Source organism: Sylvia atricapilla, chromosome 2, assembly GCF_009819655.1.
Source record: "Sylvia atricapilla isolate bSylAtr1 chromosome 2, bSylAtr1.pri, whole genome shotgun sequence".
Classification (NCBI taxonomy): domain Eukaryota; kingdom Metazoa; phylum Chordata; class Aves; order Passeriformes; family Sylviidae; genus Sylvia; species Sylvia atricapilla.
In genome coordinates, this window is record NC_089141.1 from 84490938 (window position 1) to 84512449 (window position 21512).

Sequence of the window (21512 nt, forward strand, 5' to 3'; positions counted from 1 at the left end):
GGAAAACACACAAACATCAACCGAGAGGAGCAATGCTAACACCTAATGGAAAACAGACTTTGGTACAGTGAGTCATTTACAAGAATATTAGACAAAGATCACAGACCTGACATGTTTGCTGCAGGATGTCTCCCCTCATTCTCAGTGTGCTTCCTGGAGACAAATGGGCTTTCTATCTGCTGGCAGTGTTCTGGAACAGCTGGCTCTGTGTACTTCCCACCCCCACTGGTTGTACAAGAAACAGAAACACCTAACGACTTGTGCATCCTCCCAAACACAACAGGGATCCTGTTCTACAGCAAAAACACAATTACAATTTAAAAAATGAAATAGCTTTTAATTTGATTTAAAATCCCATTGCTAGCAGTTTAGAACTAGGAGGAAGCTTGTCTGAAAATGACTGCTCCCCTTCAGTTCTTGGGAGCAATAACATGCTGACAATGGGAAAATGCGCTTCTGGATCTAATCGAATTTTTGCAGGCAAAGATCCAGGAACAATAACATGGCCAGAGCTGCAACTGCTGAGAATTTGGATATGAAGAGACTACGCCAGGCCCCTGTTGTTATCCCGTCTTGCACAGAGACAACAAAGGTCAACAACGCCAAATTAGCAGGCAGTGTGGATTTCAAAGCTACTGTAGCTGTGCGGCAGCAAGGAAAACAGCCACTGGATGGCAGAACTCCCCCGGCAGAATCTATCCTGACCCGCTTCTCCCCCTCGGTAGATTTCGTGGGTGTGAAATGCTGTTTTGCTCTTTCAGCAGCCCTTTTACATTTTTAACGGGGGAATTCGTCCCGTGTCATTGCGCTGAGAGATTCTGTAAGTTTTTGCTGTAACTGTTGATACTTCCTATAGAGAACCAGCTGCAGAAAGTCACAGAAGCTCATGCATGGGGCTCTTCATGTTCACAATTATGACTGAGTGTAAAGAGGTTTGAAACAGAGGAAAGCCCATCTGGCAGGAAGGAAAACAGATGTGGCTCAAAACGAGTAACATTAAAAAAAAATCAAAATACCACCAAAGGTGATTCGCAAGCCATTAATCTCCATATGGTCTCTGCTACTATTTCCTTGTTTCTGGGGCAGAAATATAAAGGATGTACTAGTTTGCTGCTTCCATCACAGTGATTGAGGCACTCCCACCATGAACATCTTTATTCCCTGCCCATATTCTCTATAAAAACTTCCTTTGCCACACCTAGACAGTTTCACCTGAATTCCCTGGGACTTTATTTATACTCAACTAGCTCTTCAGCCTCCATATAGAGCAACCTGACAGCCCTGCTGCTGAAATACTTTGTGCATGAGGTAAGTGTAGGATATCCACCTATAGTCCATATAGATAGAGCCACAGTGATCCACTCAATATCAGTATCCATGATCGATTAGCAAGCAGCTCTTCACTGATCACAAGAGTCACAGGGGAAGGACAATTTGGTTTCCCCAGAAGCCACTCTGCAGAGCACTGGAGCAGATCTAGTACCAGCTACTCTTCACTCTTCCCTCCTGTGTCTGACAGGAAGGAAGAATTGCCTCTGGCAATTAAGTGGTTCAGGACAAACATCTGTGGGACAATCTGGTCCTCTATATGGCATTTATGGCTCAGGCATGCAGCTGTGCCTTTTTAGAATTTGTCTTCATTTCCAGAGGAAAGGTACACAAAAATATGCTGCCAGGATTTTTATTACTATGACAGGAATCTATAACTCTGATTTCTGCAACCATGCACACACCCAAACGCATTTGAAAACTTTGTTAGTTTCTTGATCTGAATCAGCTAAGGGATGTCTGAATAAGCAGGGAATTCATAAAATAAAACCTGATTTAAAGGACAGTAATGAGTCAAATTTTTCCTTGCCTGCTTTGGAACAAAAAACCTTTCCAGTTCTTGGAAATTGAGTGCTTGTGGAAGACTGAGGGCTGCAGTAGTAGAGTCATAGGTTAGCCACATCCTGGCTGTGTGGGTTTTTTCATGCTCTTGAACATTTCTCCTAATTGCTAATTAGCTTAATAAGGAGTGGGCAAGAAATGAGTGATCATAGTTATGTTTTCAGGGGAGAAACTGGGGTGACACAAGCTTCCCATGGCAATCAAGCCCATTTAAGCTGTGGGAGGTTACCCAGCCTGCATTAGGAAGGCACAGTGCTCTGGATGCTGAGAGAAGGTCTGTGTCCTGAGGCTGCAAGATGGCCTCATGGAGAAATGCAGGGATCTGTAGATAGTTGAGGCATGTGAAGAACTGGCAAAATATGGATGAGAGCTGCAGTCTAGAAGGGGCAGGCTGCACCTGAGCAGTAGCACAGACAGCCCGTGTCACTGGAAATTGAAGAGCTTTTAGAGGAACATTTCCACTAGAAGCAGGAGAAAGCTGACAAGTAGAGAGGAGTCTTTTGTTTGAACTCATGTGATCTGCAAGGTGGACAAGGCTGGTGTTCAGTTTGCCTCTGAAAAAAACATGAGGGAAATAAACACAATATATGAGAAAGACAAAATCGAATACAGTTTCAAAGATTTGGCAAATGCAGCATTAAGTAATGACAAACTTTCAAGTGTTTTTGTAGAGTTGCTAGAGACTTCAAAATCAATCCAAATGCCTCGACCAAATGACAACCAAATGAGACAGAAGGTGTCTCAGAGACTTGGTGGAGGTTAGAAAACCAGTGAGATACAGCACTGCCAGCCTCACTGGAATGACTGAGTGGGATGTAGAGGTGGAGGAGTGATGCTGTATGTGAAGGATAAAAATGTTGCAGCATAAAAACATTACAGGAAAAGAGAAGCACCTTAAAAACCTGTGGGTGGAAATCCCAGTTGCTACTGATAAAAAAGCTGTAGTAGGACTGTACTATCCTTTTTGAGTTCTGTGAGGGTGGTCACTGAGGCCAGAGGAGCACTAAATGTGGGATGGTGGCACGAGTGGGAGCCTGCATACTGGCTGGATCAGTGCTTCATTAGGATGAGGTGCAGAAGCAGAAATTTTGGTTGCAATAAATCCCTGCTTCTAGGACAAGCTGAAGCACAGAAACAAATGCTAGGGAGAAGCACAAGGATTTTGTTTGAGGGATGTTAGTAGGAAGCTGCTGAGGCTGCAGTCCTACAACATGATCTCTTTTAACCCTGACATGGGAAAAAGCAGGCCCTGTGCATCCAATAAGAGTATTCAGTTTCAAGGCAGGCAATTAAATAAACTGAGGCAAGCATTAGAAACAGCTTAGCCCAGCTGGAGCACAGGCTCCATAGGGGTTCCTGGGACCACAGGCTGGCGTCCATCCTGGGCAATAAATGAGGTGCCATCCTGGGCACAAGTTGCTGGCTAGGAAATCCCAGCCCAGTTGTGCAATGACTAACAAAGCACAACAAACACAGTTACTCAGCACTGCACTGATGTGCTGGTGTTTCCCTTTGTTTTCTGCATGCCTCAGAGAGAGAGAGACACGGACATGGCTCTAATAGATTCAGCTGCAGCATTCGGAATCAGCCAATGGAACAAACTGTTCTCCCATGTGGCTTAGGGCTCTGACAGGGACTTGGTTTTGACAGTGTTTTCCTGCTGCTTCAGTTACTGCTGAAAGAGATTGTTTAATTGGCCCCTCTGCCTGGTTTCTATGAAAGCCAGTCATTGCAACTCCAGACTCCAGGCAAATCCCTGCCTGAGCCGCAGAGGGACCAGCCCACGCCACCTACAGCTTAACAAGCTGATGAGAGAGAAAGACTCCGCCTCACACTTGCTCTTTATTGTAGGAAGCACATTTAAATAGATTTCCCAGCAGTAACATCAGTTGTAAAACCAAATCACAGGACCCCAACAGAGAAGGTTTTCTTCCCTGTATGCCTTTTGTTTTCCATCTGCTGACTGCTGATTCTCATTCAGCAGCATTAGCCTGGAAAAGTCCTTAAACAGCACTTATTGCATTTCCCCTCTCTACAAAACAGGACTGCAAAGAGTGCAGGTTTAGATTAGATATTAGGAAAAAATTCTTTACTGTGAGTGTGGTGAGGCACTGGAATAAGTTGTCCAGAGAAGTAGTGGATGCCCCATCCTTGGAATTGTTCAGGGCTAGGTTGGATGGAGCCCTGAGTAACCTGGTCTAGTAGAAAGTGTCCCTATGTATGGCAGGGGAGTTGGAACTTGGTGATCTTTAAGGCCATTTTAAACTCAAACCATTCTGTGATTATATATGATGTACAGCTACTTTTACACGTCAGTCTTGAATTTTGTTTAAAACACCCAGGAAATGTTGCATTGCTTCATTATCCTGAAAGATTTTTTAACTATCCAGCAAATCCCCTTTGGAACTCACTGCTATTTGTCTTATCCTCAAGGGAAATGGATGTTGGTCATTGCCCTTCGTTTTTTTTTTTTTGGGTTTTTTTTTTTTTTCATATTAGTGAATCATAACTGTGTGCTTTCTCTTTTTTTTTTTTTTTTTTTTTTAAATATAATTTCCCCAGGCTGTGCTTTCCCTCAGGGTTGTGATTGTCCTGAATATATTTTTATTGGTGCAACAGGCTCAAACACTGTTGCCAAGCCTCACTGACTGACAGCTGAATAGCTGAGAGAAGAGTTATCCCAGGTGCTTCACACACAGTGCTGTAACGAAGATAATCCCCAAAAATTCCTACTTTTGGATTTCTCCTGTCTCTGGCACCAGCTTCTTTGTTTCCCACTAGAATCCCCAGCCCTTTCTGTGGGATGGTTGCCCACCCGCTACACCACTTCTTGACCTCATCTAGTGTTTTGCACCTGTGTTTAATTGATTTCAGTGCTTTGGTTCCTGACTGGTTTCCACAGTTTCTAACCACAGTGGAAGTGCTCATGTTCCATTTCCATGTAGCCCATGGTTTGATAGCTCATATCCTCCATTCATTTTCTGACCACAAATTTCAGAGAAACTGGTGTAGGACAGACTGGTGTAGCTCCAATTGAAAATCTCACCAGTTTGGCCAGAAGCTGTTCATAAACACTGCTTTTTCTACTTATTTTAAAGCCCTTCACATATGAGGGCACTTTATATTTATGCTGAAAGCATTATTGACCTCATGATATGGCACAACCATGGTTTCTCCTTTGGCCACTTAACCCAGTTAGATAAAAAAGTTTAATTGATCTGAGATGGTTTTTCTTTGCCAAGCAGACTGCCAGAACCCTCCTGACAGTTTCTAGTTTCTTTGTTGTCCCACAGGATCTCTTGAAGGAACCATTCAATCCTTTGCTCTAGCGTCTTCCTTGATATTTCAGGCAGGTGTCTTGGTCTTTGATTCCCTGGACCTTTCTTTCCCCTCTGTTTTGCTTTTCTCTTTCCTTGCCTGTGCTTCTGCTTTTTCTGATATGTTGCTTGACATTAGATTATTTGCTTTGCAAGATGTCTCTTGTTTTGGGGTTTGTTTTTGTTTATTTTTCCAATGGGCCATGGGTCAAAAGGGTGACCAAGAGTGTGACTGCAGTTGCTCTGTCTACATCAGACAGAAAAGGAACTTCCAGTAACATGGACAAAGGTGACCAGAAAAAGATCAGAGGGGAATGACAAACTGAACTCATTATTTGTCAGGAAACCTTTTGCTCAAATCTTCAGGCAGCATGCTACTGTTAAACTTTCTTTATTTACTCCTTCCTACCAATTTCAAGCTTTAGCTCATTTTCTGCAGAGATTTTCTATATTCACTGCAAAGTGCTGATGCCCTAAAACAACATTTGGAACAAAATACGGAATTTCCATAACTTGGAATTTTAAATAGACTTTAAAATATAAATAATCCTTTGTAGTGATGCTGCACGACTCAGCAGGTAGGTCTGCAGGCCCTTGGGTGTTGCTACCCCAACATGAAGCAGCAGCTTCATAGTTAATGCATGCACAAATTGGACTCCTGAGGAGCTCAGAGATCTGCAGGGTTGGCAGCACCAGTAGTGATGACAAGAAGCTTGCTGGCAGTCACTGAAGATCACATGAGGGCAACCAAAGAAAGCTCCACTATTGTTCACCCTTGGAACTCAACCCCCAGCTTTGTACACATAGGCAGCAATGAGATTCCCTGCCCCATCTGAAGTTTACACTGATCTACAAAAAATTCATTCGTATGCTTTACATAAGAGGTTTCTGTAACACAGAGGTTTACATAAATATCATACAGCAAAGGCTTCATTCTATGAATTTTACATAAGTTTTCAAGTAGACGACCGTGTGATATGTTTCATACGTTTGTATTACAAAGTAATGATTTTAGTAACATTATATTAATATAGTGTGGAATTCGTGAAAGACTAAATGAAATATAGCTCAATATCTGTGGTTGCTCAACGCTGAACTGTTTATGGTAGTCTTAAAAAACCCAAAAAACAGTGACAGTTGAGACCACCTAGGGTTCCCCCTGGTCTCCAGAGGTGATAAAATTAGTTTGCTTGTAAGGTATGCTTATCATGCAGAGTCCTTGCCACTTGTAAGGTATGCTTATCATGCAGAGTCCTTGCCATGATGGTAAGCAGATGAGTGACTGGCAATACAAGGGGCACAGGATTAAAATTGCTCTGCTTGCAAAGCTGTCTCCAATCCAGCTCTCATCCTGCCTGTGCTGACCCTGCCTGGCAGCCCAGGTAGATGCACAGCACTGCCCCTTGCTGCCAGGCAATGACTGCCAGGCACATTGCTTCTGTGTCAGCAATGGTGGCAGCTGGAAGAAAAGTACCTGACACCTCCAAAATGCTAATTTGAAAGGCTAAATGTGAACATTCCTATTACCATGTTCACAAGTTTGAGTCAGCAGCCAGGCTCAGGCCCAGCTCTTCTGACTTATCCAGTCTTCAACACCAGTATTTTCTCCCTGTTCTTGAGTTTTAGACCCCTTCCAAGAGTACTGAATGGGGTTATTTACTCAAATTGTAGATTACTACCCACTGAGCCCCATGAAACTGAAAAAAAATAACATTGGGATTTAACATTTGTCTTTATTTCTATCTTATTCTCATTGTTGTTCTCTAATTAATAAATTGGCACCGAGAGACCCATCCACTTTGAAACGGACCAGAGCTCATTCACGTCTATTAGAAACTGGGATTCCTGGCAGAGGGGCAGATGCTGCAATGCTTTTAAATTTGGAGGAAAGTCAGCATACATGTGCCAAAGCTAAAGCAGGAAAGGTTGTGGGGTTTTTTACCAAAGTTATTGCTGTGATATACCTGCCAGCAGGGGTGCATATGAGGCTGACTCCTGCTCCAAGGGCTGCTCTCCGGCATTTTGACATTTTGCCAAATGGCGTTTTGCCTGCTGTGGCACTTGCAGTATTTTCCATATAGATGGCCTGATGAGGTCCCCAGTTGCACCATGGCCATGGATTCAGAAGACCAACCAAAGCATGTTTTAGTGTTGTCCCCCTCAAGGCTGGCTACAGGAACTCTCAGCTACTGCAGAGACCAAAGGCTCACTGAGGAGTCTCTTCATTGCTCCTTAGCCAGCAGCACCAAGGGAAGGGAAACAGAGTATTTATCCCTTGCATTGGCTGTGGAGAGGGAAGGAGGTGGATGCAGATGGGAAGAGCACAGCCAATGCCCAGGGAGAACTATTTGTATCCATGTCTGGGTGATGCACAGAGAGCCCTGGGGTGCAGCTTTGAACAGGAAGAGTCACCTTCCCCACTCAAAATTTAAACATTGCTGATCTGTCCTCATCTGCCTTTCCAAGGCCCCAAGCTTGTGGGATCTCATCCCTGGGGGTCTCCTGAAAGGCAGTGCTGAGCTCACCCCATCAGCTGAGATTTGCTGGGGTGAGCAAAGTGGCATTGGCAATGCCACCAGCATCGGTCCTGCCAGGAGAGCTGAGGAACTGCTCTGGGTACTGTGATCACTGCTGGGCCTGTCTGCAGAGGGGAGGCTCGGTGGCAGGGTGGCTTTACCACCTAGAACCCATTTCTCTTAAAGTACTGGGCTCGCCTAATCACGCTGTTGACGTAGTTGTAGTCTCTGCTGCATGGGTCTGCCTCGTAGACCTGGAGGTTGCCCATTCTTGCATGGTAGGTGCAGATTCCCCCTGCAAAGAGTTGAGAAGGAGTTGTTGTGGGCTTGTAAGTAAGAAATAGAGATTTAAGAGAAAAAATCGTAGCAAAAAATGCCATGCATCTCACCAAACAAGAACTGCTTGACAAAGTACCGTTGTGCATTATTGTTGAAAAGTGACTGATTTTGTAAAATCTTTATTGCGATAGCAAAGGATCCCCTGACTCTCTCCAAATGCAGGTGGAAATGGAACACTCTTACCAGAAAAGGGTGTAATCAGAGCAAAGGAAGGACAGTAGCAGAGCAAGGAAGGGAGAGCAAGAAATACCATAGGGTGAACAAACCAGCACACAGATAGCACTGACTACAAGGAAACCTGGATCACAGTCTTTCTGGATACAGCTTAACAGGTTGCCACAATAATCCTGTTGTGTTGTGATGCCTCAGTTTCTGCATTTTTCAGTGACTTTTCTTTAGTTGCTTTCTAACTTATTTATTGACCTAACAGCCATTTCTCATTGCCAGTCTGCTGGTCTGGTACTGCTTCTGTTAAACTAGAAAACTCTGGTTCTGGTTGTTATTTCAGGCTTTTGAGGGTTTCTTTTGTTTGTTTGGGGTTTTCTGTGGTTTTGTTTTTTTTTTTTTTTTTTTTAAGAGATGCTGTAAAATCTGCCAGACTGATGCTCTTTTTCCCTTAAAAGCAACACCAACAAGCACCCAGCACTCCCATCAGTCAGTCTGTCCTTTCTTAGTACAAAGCCCATTCCTTACCTCTCAGCTGCCGGTCCCAGGTCCAGGTAGGATGTCTTGCCCGTACTTCATTAATGGAAAGAACCAGGATATTTGAGCACTGATTTATGTGTTCTTCACTATCCCACACCACGTAAGGTTGCAGTTGCTGCCTGCTGATCTGGGAAAGACAAACAAGAAAATGGGTTTCCCTCTGAATGCCACCCCCTCTTCATTGCACTCCCAGGCTTCGGCTCATTGAAGTGACCTCATTCAGGACAGCACCTAAGCACAGCCTTTGATGTAGAGGGATTGCAATCAAGTGCTCTTTCAGACACAGGACAGTCATTTGCCAAGATGAAGCCCTGGGGTAAGCACTACACTGCTGTGCTGTTGCTCACGCTCATCACCCTGCAGTACCTGCATCAGGCCGTACTTCTGCCGTGCCCGGTCCCAGCCGTTGTCCAGGAGCAGCCCCACACGGCTCTCCTGGGACATGATGGCTCCGATGAGCGCTGGGTCCAAGCACAGGTTTCTGGCCACTCTCTTGATTGGGATCTCGTATCGTCTCAGGCGTACGAGGTCTGCCTCAGCAGTCCTCCGTATCATGGCATATCCTGCAGAGTAGGAAAAGGCAGATTTACCCACACCCCTGCCCAAACGCCTTGTTTCCCTCTTGAGCAGCTATATCAGAGGAATAACTCAAGTTTTTAAGAAATCACATCTACATCAAGTTGGGCAGTGGGGTTTGAGGAACAAGCACAGCTCTATTGGCTCTGACCATGGCCAGGGAGCTGCTGTTCCACTACCCAAGATTGACCAGGGGAACAGGGAGGCTTCTTAGGAGGTGGAATGCATGGTCCTCTTTTTCTGCTGCACCTCTGGAGTCAGAAAAGTGAAATTTCAAAAAGATTTTGAAAAAATTGAGAAGTATGTTACTCCAGACTGGACACACTGCAGTAACAGCTATGTTCTGTTTCTAGAGAGTGGGGGCTTTTTAAAAGTAAACTTGGAACAGCTTGGAAACAAGCAAGCAGGTTCAGATGTATGCTTGAATGCTGGCAGGCAGGTGTCTGCCCTGTAGGCAAGAGCCTACATCAGAGGAACATGGCAAAATCCCTGGAGATATCAGCAATATAAATGTGACATAGTCAACTATGTGGTGACACCAGGCAGTAACACCAGGAAAGAGAGACATGTGATGGAGCTACCAAAAATGAGTCAACCAGAGGAATGATGGCTACACACCTGGGACTTTCCTCCTGTAAAATGTGCCTCTGGCAGGCTAGCCCTGGCCAGCTCAGCCAACGTGCCAGCACTCAGGACCTGGCTCTATCTTACCCTGGGAGCTGACAAGCCCTGGGGCCTCGTGGGGAGGCTGATGCTAAAGTTCTGGCTGATGAAGAAGCTGTTTTAACTGGAAAGGGGTGGTACTAGTTCCCTTTGCTTTGAGGCCGAAGATCCTGACTGTGGGACATGAAGTTTGTCCTTCCAATTCCCATCAGGTCTGGAGGCTTCAGCTGCTATTTTGGGAGAGGAAGTGTCACTTTCTTCCTTTTGGCTGATTGAATAGCTGCACCACATTTAGTTTGGCAATAACAGAAGGTAAGGCATCACTCTGTCAGGTACAAACAGGTTGACAAATCAAGCAGTGAATGATACATACCACAATCAGAGGCTCTTGCAGGTGTACAGGAGATAGTGGGGGCTTGAAGAGCACTTATATCACCATAGCAACTGGAACTCACAGATGGAGCTGAAATATTAAATGGAAGTGTTTGAACACATAAGATCTCAGTATTGTTCAGGTCCTGAAAGTGCATATAAGACAAGCATGTCCAAAACCTGCAATCCACATCCTCTTGTGCTGGCCCTGCTTGTATGGTTGCCACTGCTCTCCATCAGTAATGTTAACAAAGAAAGGCAGAGAACAGAAATTGGTTCTTTTCTGATTGAATATTGAAGCAAATGGATCTAAGGACCATTTAGATGAATAGGCACCTGCCCTGTTAGGTCTAAAGCTGGTGTGGGAGGAGAGAACCAGAGCCTCTGCATTTATTTCAGAGGGCTGTTCCCATTCAGTGCCCCCTAGTGTTTGGAACCACTCAGATGATGGCTGGCAGTAGCTGAGCACTCTGGCTGGGATTGTCTCCTATATCCCCCAATAACTTGGTGAAAAATTAATTCAGGAGAATGCTTGCCTCAGTCTGGGAAAATTACCCTGTTTCCTCAGTAACTGAGGAACAAATAGCCTCTATCAAACAGATTACCACTTCTGTGAGACCATTTCTGAGAAGGCAGGGAGATTGGATGAGGGAGACATGAATGTGACTCCCTTGGTTTCAGTCCCATTCTCCAGATGAGCTGGTTTAAAAGACATGCGGGCAGCAGGCAGTCTCAGACAGCAGCTGAGGACCTTCAGCTACACAGGATCTTACAGAGCCATGCAGGAAGGGAGCCTCAGGCCTGACTGCGCACTTCCTCTCCCAGGTCCTTCTGCAAACAATTCCCAGTGTGCTTTTGACAGCAACCCAAACCCATCTCACCAACAAGGGCTGAAAGACCCAGCAACAGCAGTGCGGGGATCATGGTGATGGCTCTCCTCAGCTGTCCCAGGAGACCTGGAAACACAGTGGTTTGCAAAACGTGAAGAAATTACTACTGATTTTCAACAGATTTTCAACAGCACTCTAGAAAAGGTGGCATGCCAAAAGCTTCCACCCTGAGGCACAGACAGGGATGGCATCAGCTGAAGAGGGGCTGGGCAATAGAGGTACTTTCTCCCAATTGGGGAGATTGTCCCTGTTGGCAGCCTGGACTAACAGGGGTCTTTTTAGCCCCTGTCAGTTGTCATTGCTTGCTTCCCAGGCCCCTCCTGAAGGCTAATAGTGTGTCATTATGATGAGCAGGTCCACTAGCTTTCCTTTAATTTTATAGGTGTTTGAAGTCTAATGTGCTATAAAGTGCACACCACCCCTGCCTCTCTGTTCAAAAAGGATTTTTTCTTCACTTTTGGAAAAGCTTGTTTTCAAAAATCAAGAACTATGACCCTTAATACTCTGCTAAGAGCATGCAAGGCAGCTCCAGGATGTGTCTATGTGATGCTCAATAAAGATGCTCTTTACTAAAAAATGTGTGTGTTGTGCCTATCAGTAAAATTAAAAAATGTCATCAGATTATAGCTGTCAAATGCAAAAAAAAATTGATTGCATTTGCCTTGCTGGTTAACACATTTAAACTGAGCAGCTTTTACAGCTTACAAATGTTTTGGGTTTTTTTCCCAGGAAGATTTCAAACACAAAACACACCATGAGTCTTGTAGGCAATTAATACTAATCCTGTTAACACTTGATACATTAATAGCATGCAACCACTTCTCTAGCCTGCATTTCTACTGCGAACCAGATTATATGGATGCAGAAACACAAATAATCCACCGGTATCATTGGAAAGACTCCCATGTCCTGACTGAGCTCATTCAGGCCAGCAATGCCCACAGCTAGATCAAGGTACACTTGGTAGCTTGAGCTTTAGCACTGAGGCTAAGTATTCACAAGCTCAGATCAATACAGCTTGACTGACCCAACACCTATGAATTAAATGGGAAATCCATCTGGGCCCTTATTGAAAGCTACAGGATGTAGCTGTTTCCACACGCATGAATTTTTTTTCACCTCCATCCCAAAAACCTCACAGGCCTCATACAGAAACAGCATAGCAATCACAATATTGGCAAAATGCTAAATCCAAACAAATCAAAGCTTCTGATTCTAAATAAATACTCTGTGAGTGAATTCGGACTCACCTGTATTCAGCTGTCCTTCCTCTGAGGCAGGTCACTTGATGACTTTTATATATATATGTAGGAAAAGGTATCCACCCTATGGGCTTTGGAATGTTAATTCCTACCTAGTGTGATGACTGTTTTAAAGTACAATAAGTAATATATATTAAGAGCTTAGAACTACAATGATTTCTTTCATCCAAAGATTTGCACAAGTGGTGGTTAGTCAGACTTGGGACAACTCTGTGAAAGGAAATAAACACTGGTTTTCCTCCATCAATAAGCACACTGATGCACAGTAAATGACTAGCAGAAATTATTGAAGTGAATCAGTGGCAGAGGCCAGGGAAAAAACAGATCCCTGTGTAGTCCTCTCCTTGCTTTGCATCAGGACATATTTCTGGAACAATTGTTTTTGTCTTGTTTCCTCAATGATTTCAGGTAGGCAAGCTTTTAATTAAGTATCATACTTCCATATTAATTTTAACAAGGATATTTAAGGAAAATCTTCCCACTTCTTCATTGCTTACGACAAACCTAATCCAGGATGGGCACTTGACTACTTCAAGAGCAAAGGCAGAGTCTGAGTTTAAGATGTGGGGAGGCAGGAGGTTGCAGCAGAAATCAGGAGGAAGAAACTGGTCTCTCAGCAACTGAACTTAGTGGGGACACAGAGAGGGAGTCTAAAAGATTTGCACTTTGCAGCCAAGACACTTTGCACATATCTAAAACTTCTGATGCACTTGGAGAAGGAAAGACAGTCTGGGAGGCCAGTGCCCTTCAATCCTGTTCCGTTTGCCAATTTTTTCTCTTCCCTACACTCTGCCCAGCATGCATGGAGGTTAGGAAGGCCAAGATTTTCTTCTAATAGCTTTCTCTTCATTATTTAATGCATCACGATTCCAGCTATTCCCATTGCTTTTTTGCAACTAATGTGGCAGGTAAGAAATGCTCTTTTGGCCAGACAGTAATTAGTACGTTTAAAACCAGGCTTTGTTACAGGAGGTTTAGTATAAGGGTGAAGGTGAGTCTTAAATATAGAACTCTTACTAAAACCTTCCCAAAGGTTACAACAAAGCTAGGCAATCATTCTTCCTGTACAAACCTGATATCTTATTGTGGTATCTCTGACTGGACTATCACATAATCCTTTTGCTGGCGTTAAACATTTCAAACAGTAGAAGGTAAAGTTTGACATAACGTAAGGTGCACATTTTTGTGGTGTTGTCATGGTTTAACACTTATAAACATCAAATGTACAGTGTGCTTTAATCCTTTCAAAGGAAATAACGACTGATTAAGTGATGGAGGGAAGGAAACCCAGAAGAAATGATCTGAGAAAATATTATAGTGCACAGCTTGATGGCAGCAAATCCAGTAGATATATTCATTTATCCTCTACAGAACAACGCAATTTATATTAGAAAGAGTATTCTCTCAAATAGATTTAGTATTAACATCTGGGTAACCTTTATACAAACAGCATTGTGTTAATGACAAAAAACTAATGTTCCTCTTTCACTGAGCCCATGCTCATGCTGATGACCTGGGACCTTCTTTGAGAAGTAGCCTATAACCTTAGGTAAGATTTATTTCCTAATACGTTGTCCACTTGCTGATGGTCCTTAAGATAAACGTTTGGATTTAAATACTGTTTGTCTTTGCTACATGTTTTTCTCTTTCTTTTGTTACCATGTAATCACATTTTTCTACATTTCACAGTAGTCACGTGAATTCTTCATGCCTATTCTGCATTGCTTTGCTCCTCATGTACTCCTTGAGTAGTGGATGTTATGTTTTAAATACAAGATTTTAATATGTGCTGCTGTAAGCTCTTAGGTCCCTGGAACAGCTTCCTTGTATTCATACAAATTCCACTGTAAGCCCAAATAAGGTTACTTTTTCAGCAGTGTTATGGACTTCTCTCTCAAAACTCATTATTGACACAAATTTTTCCAACTGCCTTTTAGAGTAAAAGCCAAAAGTAAGCACCCTCTATGGAAACATGCTCATATACACTGAATGGAGCAGGGCTCTCAGTCAGTGCATTTGTCCAAGGCACCACCATGTAACGAGAGTTGCACAATGTTAGAAAACACTGTCTTCTGCTCAAAGGTCTTTGTGGGGCTGTAAATGCAGAGCTTAGAGTGTAGGTGAGCCACTTAATGAAAGTGGGCTGCATCTGTAACTAGTACAGCACATTTTTTCATTTTTATGATAGATTTAATTTGGAAAATTACATCAGAAGTACAGTGTCAATACCTGTTCTCCTTGTGCTGGGTTTGGTCAGCACTGCATGTGACTGGGAGGGAGGGGATGGAAAGTTAAGGAAAGAGGAGGAGTTCACTTATCAAATAGTATCTGCATCTTCTTAAATTTAAGAAGCAGGAAGGGTTCCTGGTATTCACGGGCATCCTGGCATTAAGCTGAAGTTGGTGACCACAGACACGCTTTCTCTGTGATGAGGCAATGACACTGTTGGTTACGTTTAGGGAAAGGGAGAGCAGAGTGGACAAAAAATGTTACCTGACACAATAGCATTTTCCACTTGTCTTACATAAACTAGAAGGGACCACTCCTGAGATCTAAAGCACGCCAAGGTTCAGTACCAACAGTTCTTTCCCACTCATAGATTTTCACTTTATATCTTTTCCCCCTCATGCCAAGGGTAGTTTTTAATTCTGCTTAATTGAGAAGCACTCAAAATGGAGCATCATTATGAAAAACACTACATGCTGCACATGTTATTCTCCTTCAGGTTGCAGGTTTTAGCATCACGTCACTGGGTGGTGAGAATACCATCTAAAATTACTTGGAATGATACCCACATTAATTATTGTCTCCATTGTGAGTTTCAAATTGTTTCATAACATCGATAGGCAGATAAATTTCTCAGGTTGTGCCTTTTGTCTCAGATGTAATTATAGGTAACACCAGGTATTCTCAGAATTTGTAATTGCTTTATAGGGAAGCTGCCCATCACTGCTGACGTAGGTTGGATACCTACCACTAACTGACCAGTTAAAGATGCATCTGTAGCATCATCTCAGACAAATCCTCTATGGTTGTCCTTCCCAGCTTTTAGAGGGACACACCCAGTTTAGTAATTAAATTTCCATAGTTTTTTCTTTTTTACATCTAGTATACCTGGAAGTAATCATAGAATCATTTAGGTTGGAAAACACTTCTAAGATCATCGAGTTCAACCATTAACCCAGCACTGCCAATTCCAGCACTAAACCATGTCCCTAAGCGCCACATTTACATATCTCCAAAAGTATTCAAACTTTTAAGACATGAGGCTCTCAGTTTTCACTCTATTCAGAAGCAAACAAGTGCTGAGGGTCCCAAATCTCTTCCTTTATCTTGCCTTTCTGGAGAATGCAGATGAGCATTGAAGTAACATCCTGCTTTGCATGTCTCTGGCCTTCACATAAAATATCTAAGGCCAGAAGTGTTTATGAGGGAGGAAAACAAGTATTTTCCTTCTGTTCTCTAAAATGATTTTTTTTTTTTTTTTTTTTTTTTTTTTTTTTAATGTAGGAAAGGTGTCCTAGCAAAAAGGTCACTGGATTGAATTCCATGAGAGCTTGTTCACATCCCATCTTAGAGAGAGGTCTATCACCTAAAGCAAGTCATTCGAAGTTTGATCCAGATTAGGGTCCTGCACATGAGTCAGGGCAATCCCAAGCACAGGCAGGGGGATGAGTGGATTGACAGCAGCCCTGAGAAGGACTTGGGGGCATTGGTTGACAAGAAGCTCAACCTGACCCAGCCATGTGCACTCACACAGAAAAACAACTGTGTCTGGGCTGCACCAGAGTCAGCTGTGGCCAGCAGGCTGAGGGAGGGGACTCCACCCTTCCACTACAGTCTCCTAAGATCCCATCTGGAGTTACACATTCAGCTCTGGGCTCCCAAAGTAAGAATGATGTGCAACTGCTGGAGCAAGTCCAGAGGAGGGTCACCAAGGTGATGCGAGGGCTGGAGCACTTCTATGAAGACAAGCAGAGAGAATTAGGATTGTTCAGCCTGGAAAAGGAAATATTCTGAGGAGAGTTTATAGCACATTCCACTACCTAGAGGGGCCAAACGAGAGTTGTGGAGGCACTTTGTACAAAGGCATGTAGTGATAGGACAAAGAGGAATGGTTTCAAACCGACAGAGGGTAGGTTTGGATTTGATACAAGTAAGAAAGTGTTTGTGTGAGACTGAAAAAAGTTGCCCAGAGAAGCTGTGGGTGCCCCATCCCTGGAAGTGTTAAAGACTACACTGGATAGGGCTTTGAGCAGCATGGAAGATGTCCCTGCCCATTGGGCTTGAAAGTAAGTGATTTTTAAGGTCCCTTCCAACCCAAACCATTCTGTTCTGATGATAACTATTAAGGGCACTTCTGCGTGCCTGGAATTAATGATACAAAGCATTGAGGACTGTTAACATTCTAGAAAACAAACAGGAAACAATTTCAGACTTTTTTCTAGGGCAGTGCACTAACAAAAGAAATAATTAGCAAGGAGGAAGTAGATCAGAAAGGTAATTAATGTTGTTCTGTGTATTACAATCACCTGATTTTTATACAATGTCATCTTGGGAAAAGGCAATCGTTACCAGAGATTGCATGGTTTGCAAAGAAGGTAAGTTAATTTTTAAACCTTTTTTATAGGAGTCACATGTTGAAGTCACACCACCAGGTGGGTGATGCTTGAACAGGCTGTGGTCCAAAATGCAAATTATATTAACACAGATTCAACACTGAGCTGACACAGCTACTTGCCTACTAGATCAGTGTTGGCTTAGTTTAGACAGCTCAAGCCATGGCTGTAACAATTAATCAAAAACCAAAAAGTAGCTTTAGAACATGCACCTTATGGGCTCTCTAAAAGTAAGTTTTCTTAACTACTTCCTTTCCATGAACATACATCCAATATATCTCAGTGTACATGCATTTAAAATTAACCAAATTTGAACAAGGTACTCTTGGGTGATGCTCTGGGGTCTTACATATTGCTTTAGCAGGACTGATGTGTTACCATAAATTGATGAAGGAGGTATGAGCCTAAGTTCCCTTCTGTATCATATGATACAGAATAGTGCTCTGCAGGGGGACAGGGAACAAGGAGTATGTGGAAGACTGCAATGTCTTGGATCATATTGGACTGGCTGAATGCTGAAGGCTCCCAAGAATGATCGAAGAATAAAAGATCAGAGTAGACTTTTTTTGTGTCAAATGTGGTGGAACCTATCTCTGTTTATCCTTTAAAACGTGGCTCAGGAGCAACATATCCCTCAGAAGAGTTCTCAAGAAGTCTACTGTAACATCAAGTACTCTCACCTTCCGATTCTTAGGGGCTTTTCTTCAACTTCAGAGCGTAACACTCACTCTCAAACTCTCATATACAGGTGTTCTAAATAGACAGATCAACCACTACTTTTGAAAGGATTTTTCCTTTCAAATGTGGGTTGCATAGCTATTGTATATGCACTGAGTACAACAGCCATGTTATTTCTGCATCAGCCAGTGCTTGTTTGTGTGTATGTGAGAGATGAAGTGACAGCATCCCTCATACTGGGTTGAGAACATCAATTTTACTCATGGGGAAGACAAAGGGCTTGTCTTAGAAACCGTACTGGTCTATAGAAATTTCTATAGAAATTTGGGCTGTAGAAAAGCCTTCATATTAGAATTTCTAGGTGGGGGATAGAAAAAAGGGGATTACTTGTAACCTAGGTCGAGAGCATCAATTCATCTTTTTAACTGGCCTCTCTCCACCCCTCTGACATTTGCAGGTAATCCAGCCTACTAATAGAATCTGAGAGCAGTTACTCAGTTGTTGCCCTCCCCAGAAGTTGTTTCTCATTCTGCCTCTTTCTGGAAACCAGACCTCTTCAAACTCCCAGATCCCAGAGCTCAATTCAGCACTTCACTCTGGGGTCAATTTCTTAAATAGAAACACAGCAAAACCCAGGATCAGTCAGTGATCAAGGAGCATCCAGTCAAGAGCACATAATTCAGCATCAAGAGCTGAACAACTGAGATCCTGTCTGGTTATTATAATTGCTTTCATGCCTTTTTTTTTTTTTTTTTTTTTTTATTATTTCATACCAAGCATCAGGGACAGGCTTAAGCACTAATCATTATTAAAGTTATATGCTGAGTTCAGGCATAAACCTCATCACTTCCAAAGCTATACCTGAACATTTCTCATCTCTTTGTTGTCTAACAACCTTTCATAGCTGACACATGCCAGACCAGGTACCATTTTGTGATTGGTTTAGGTTCCAGGAACCTTAGTCAGTCATGTCCTCAGATACCTCATCCATCCACTCTAAGTAATTAACCACATAAAACCCACGTTCCTTCTGGATATTGCAAGTCATCATCGTCATCTATCAGCTCTATGGCCACCAGATTGCTGTTTACAAAGTTTATCTTTCTGCTTTTCAGGTCTTTACAGCCAACATTTATTTGAGCTGGTGTTCTCTGTATTGTGACACTTCTAGCTTGCTGTCCCAGGTCTTATGATCATGGACAACTCATTAATTTAACCTGCACAGCAAAATCATTAAACTCTACCACAGAAGAGTAATTTGTCCCTCACTACCTAAACTAGATGAATTTCCCATTTCTTAAGGAACTTCTAGGTTTCAGCAAAACCAAAATTTTTGGGTCTGAATTGTTCACCACAAAGTAACATGCAGGATGGAGATGTAAGCAAGGGGATTGTTCAGTAAGTTTTAATGCTCATTCAAGACAGAAGATGCAGAAAGCAGACATGAAAGTAAAGACCTCATAGAGCAAATCTATGAGATTTATGCTTCAAAATAAATTTAAACTTATAGTACCAACAGTCTCAACTTCCCTTGTTACCCATGTCCATGGCAGGGAGGTTGGAACTAGATGATCTTAGGGTCCCTTGCAACACAGCCCATTCCACGAGTCTGATTCTAACCAAGCCACACATTCCTGCAAACTCCTTATATCAGCACTAGAGTATGTGTGGTCATGTTACAAGTCTGATGAAGGAAGAGGTCCCAGGAAGGATGAAGGAAGATTAACCTAGAAAAAAAAAATCATCAGCTTACAGTGACATGAAAGCACAGACTCCAAGTAGGATTTGCACTGAGTTTGTAATGAGGTTATTCCCGTGTTGAACTGAGTAACCTGCAACAACGCACTGTGCTGGAATCCTGACAAGCCCACACGTTTCCACACAGCACGCAACCACATTAGAGATGATTTTATATTTCCACAGCTTATTCAACACAATAAGGGCTTAGTGATGAGTCCTGCTGAGATATTTCCAAAAATACTGTTGGAACATTGGTTTCCTGAATTTCATGCAAATGGATGCAGGAGGAAAAAAAAAAAAAAAAAAGAAGAAAAGGCAGCACTTTCTACTGCATTTAAAAGAGTTTGTGCATTAAAAAGGGGATCAACATGAGGCAAGTCTCCTTTATGCTTCTCCTTGATCAACAGGCAGCTGTGTACATCTTAATCTGATTGTGTTCTCTAAGTGATCCTGTATGTTAAGACAGAACTGTTTATCACCTGTTAGATATCTAGGAAGGGCTCATACAAACTTTCTGATGGACTTTATTCATAGAGAAATTAATCCACAGCACCTAGATATCCTTCTTTGAAAGGATGCAGTAGTCAACATTAGAATTAAAATAATTTTATTTCAATGTACATGAACAGAAATAAAATAGAATTTTTTAAACCTAAAGAGATATATTGCTGGGTTGGCCCAATCACAAGTGTTCTCTACTACAAGGTGGCAAGACTGGCTAGACCCACTTCATTGCTTTTTGGACCAACTGGATTCAAAGTACCAACTCAAAAGGGTCCTTCAGCACAAAGCAAACAATTTTTTTTAAATTAAAAGAAAACTCATCAACTGTTCACCTAGTCAGGAATTTTACATTGTGTCCAAGGAAGATCTCTTAAAAATTCTGTCCATTACTGAAGAACAGTACACAGTATGCGGCGCTATATCTAAACTTAACAATCAAGGTTTCTCCCAAATACTTTTCTCTATTCTACTCTCTTGTACAAAGCATCTGCTATAAAATCCACACATTCACAATCACAGAATGATACAAATCCGTAAACAAGGCTGTTTTCAGTATGCTTGTTGTTATGTGCTATAACCTGCTGTATCAGCTCTGACATGCAGCATTCATAGGTGGTAAAAGGGCATTTCTCTTGGCCATCTATTTCAGAATTCACAGAAGTTATGACTGTTTTTACAACTTATAGTTTAATGCAGGTAATTTATTCAATGGCATGATATGGCACCATAAGATAAGCAATTATTTGTTAAAATGCATGATTTCTTTACTAGTAATTTTGTAGTGCTTTACTGATAATGTACGTAATATTAATTTTAAAAATACTGAAAGAGGAACTGATAGAGAACAATCTTTTTTAAGTGTCTGTTACTTTAATAAAGAAACAGACATAAAGAAAATAATACATATAGATTTTAATAAAGAAAAACAGGAAAAAAAAACCTTGTCAGATTAAATGAAACCAATAGGAAGTAGTTCCTCACAAAGCACAGTTAAACTGTGCCCTCCTTGCCACATGATGTGGATGCCTGGATACCATGAGGATTTAAAAAGATTTTTTTTCCATTATTTTAAGCAGCAAATGCTCTCAGATACGGCATTCCCCAAGCCACGGATTCCTAAAGTAGATTGTGGGGAAGCTCTGCTGTATGGTCACCCTGTTTTCATTCTTCCTTGTGCATCTTCTTTCAGCCACTGAGACCGGATCCTGGGCCAGAGGGACCTTTGGTCTGACTTCATACATCTGTTTCTAAGTTACTTCAAAACATTTCATAAACTTATACTAAGACAAAAGGCTTAAGTTCATCCTTTGCCATGTCATTTAGTTAGAAGGACTAAGATTTTCAAATTACAAATGACTTCCAAAAGAGGAAAAAAAAATACTTAAGCTTTTTTCTGCTGTGACTCAGTTGTATAAAACTGTATAGAAAAATGAGGATTATG

At 42.3% G+C, this 21512-nt stretch overlaps 1 protein-coding gene and 1 long non-coding RNA gene across 6 annotated transcripts; one reads left to right on the top strand and one right to left on the bottom strand.

Moving 5' to 3' along the window:
* Positions 1–6920: 6920 nt before the first annotated feature.
* On the bottom strand, positions 6921–20483 carry LOC136357945 (lysozyme g-like). 5 transcript variants are annotated; one of them, XM_066313659.1, is made up of 6 exons: positions 16287–20483; positions 11260–11334; positions 10380–10469; positions 9134–9330; positions 8756–8894; positions 6921–8018 (listed from the first exon to the last, which is right to left on the bottom strand). In XM_066313659.1, exons 2-6 carry the CDS (start codon positions 11300–11302, stop codon positions 7888–7890), a joined length of 600 nt encoding a protein of 199 aa, XP_066169756.1. In that variant the 5' UTR covers positions 11303–11334; positions 16287–20483; the 3' UTR covers positions 6921–7887. The 5 variants fall into 5 exon arrangements, with proteins under 5 accessions (XP_066169756.1, XP_066169755.1, XP_066169752.1 ...); XM_066313658.1 differs by having other exon boundaries at positions 12519–20483; XM_066313655.1 differs by having other exon boundaries at positions 10380–11334.
* Positions 20484–20814: 331 nt separating this feature from the next.
* Positions 20815–21130, top strand: LOC136357948 (uncharacterized). The gene is made up of 2 exons (XR_010742978.1): positions 20815–20931; positions 20965–21130. It is a non-coding gene; the product is annotated as an uncharacterized lncRNA (long non-coding RNA).
* The last annotated feature ends 382 nt before the right edge of the window (positions 21131–21512 follow it).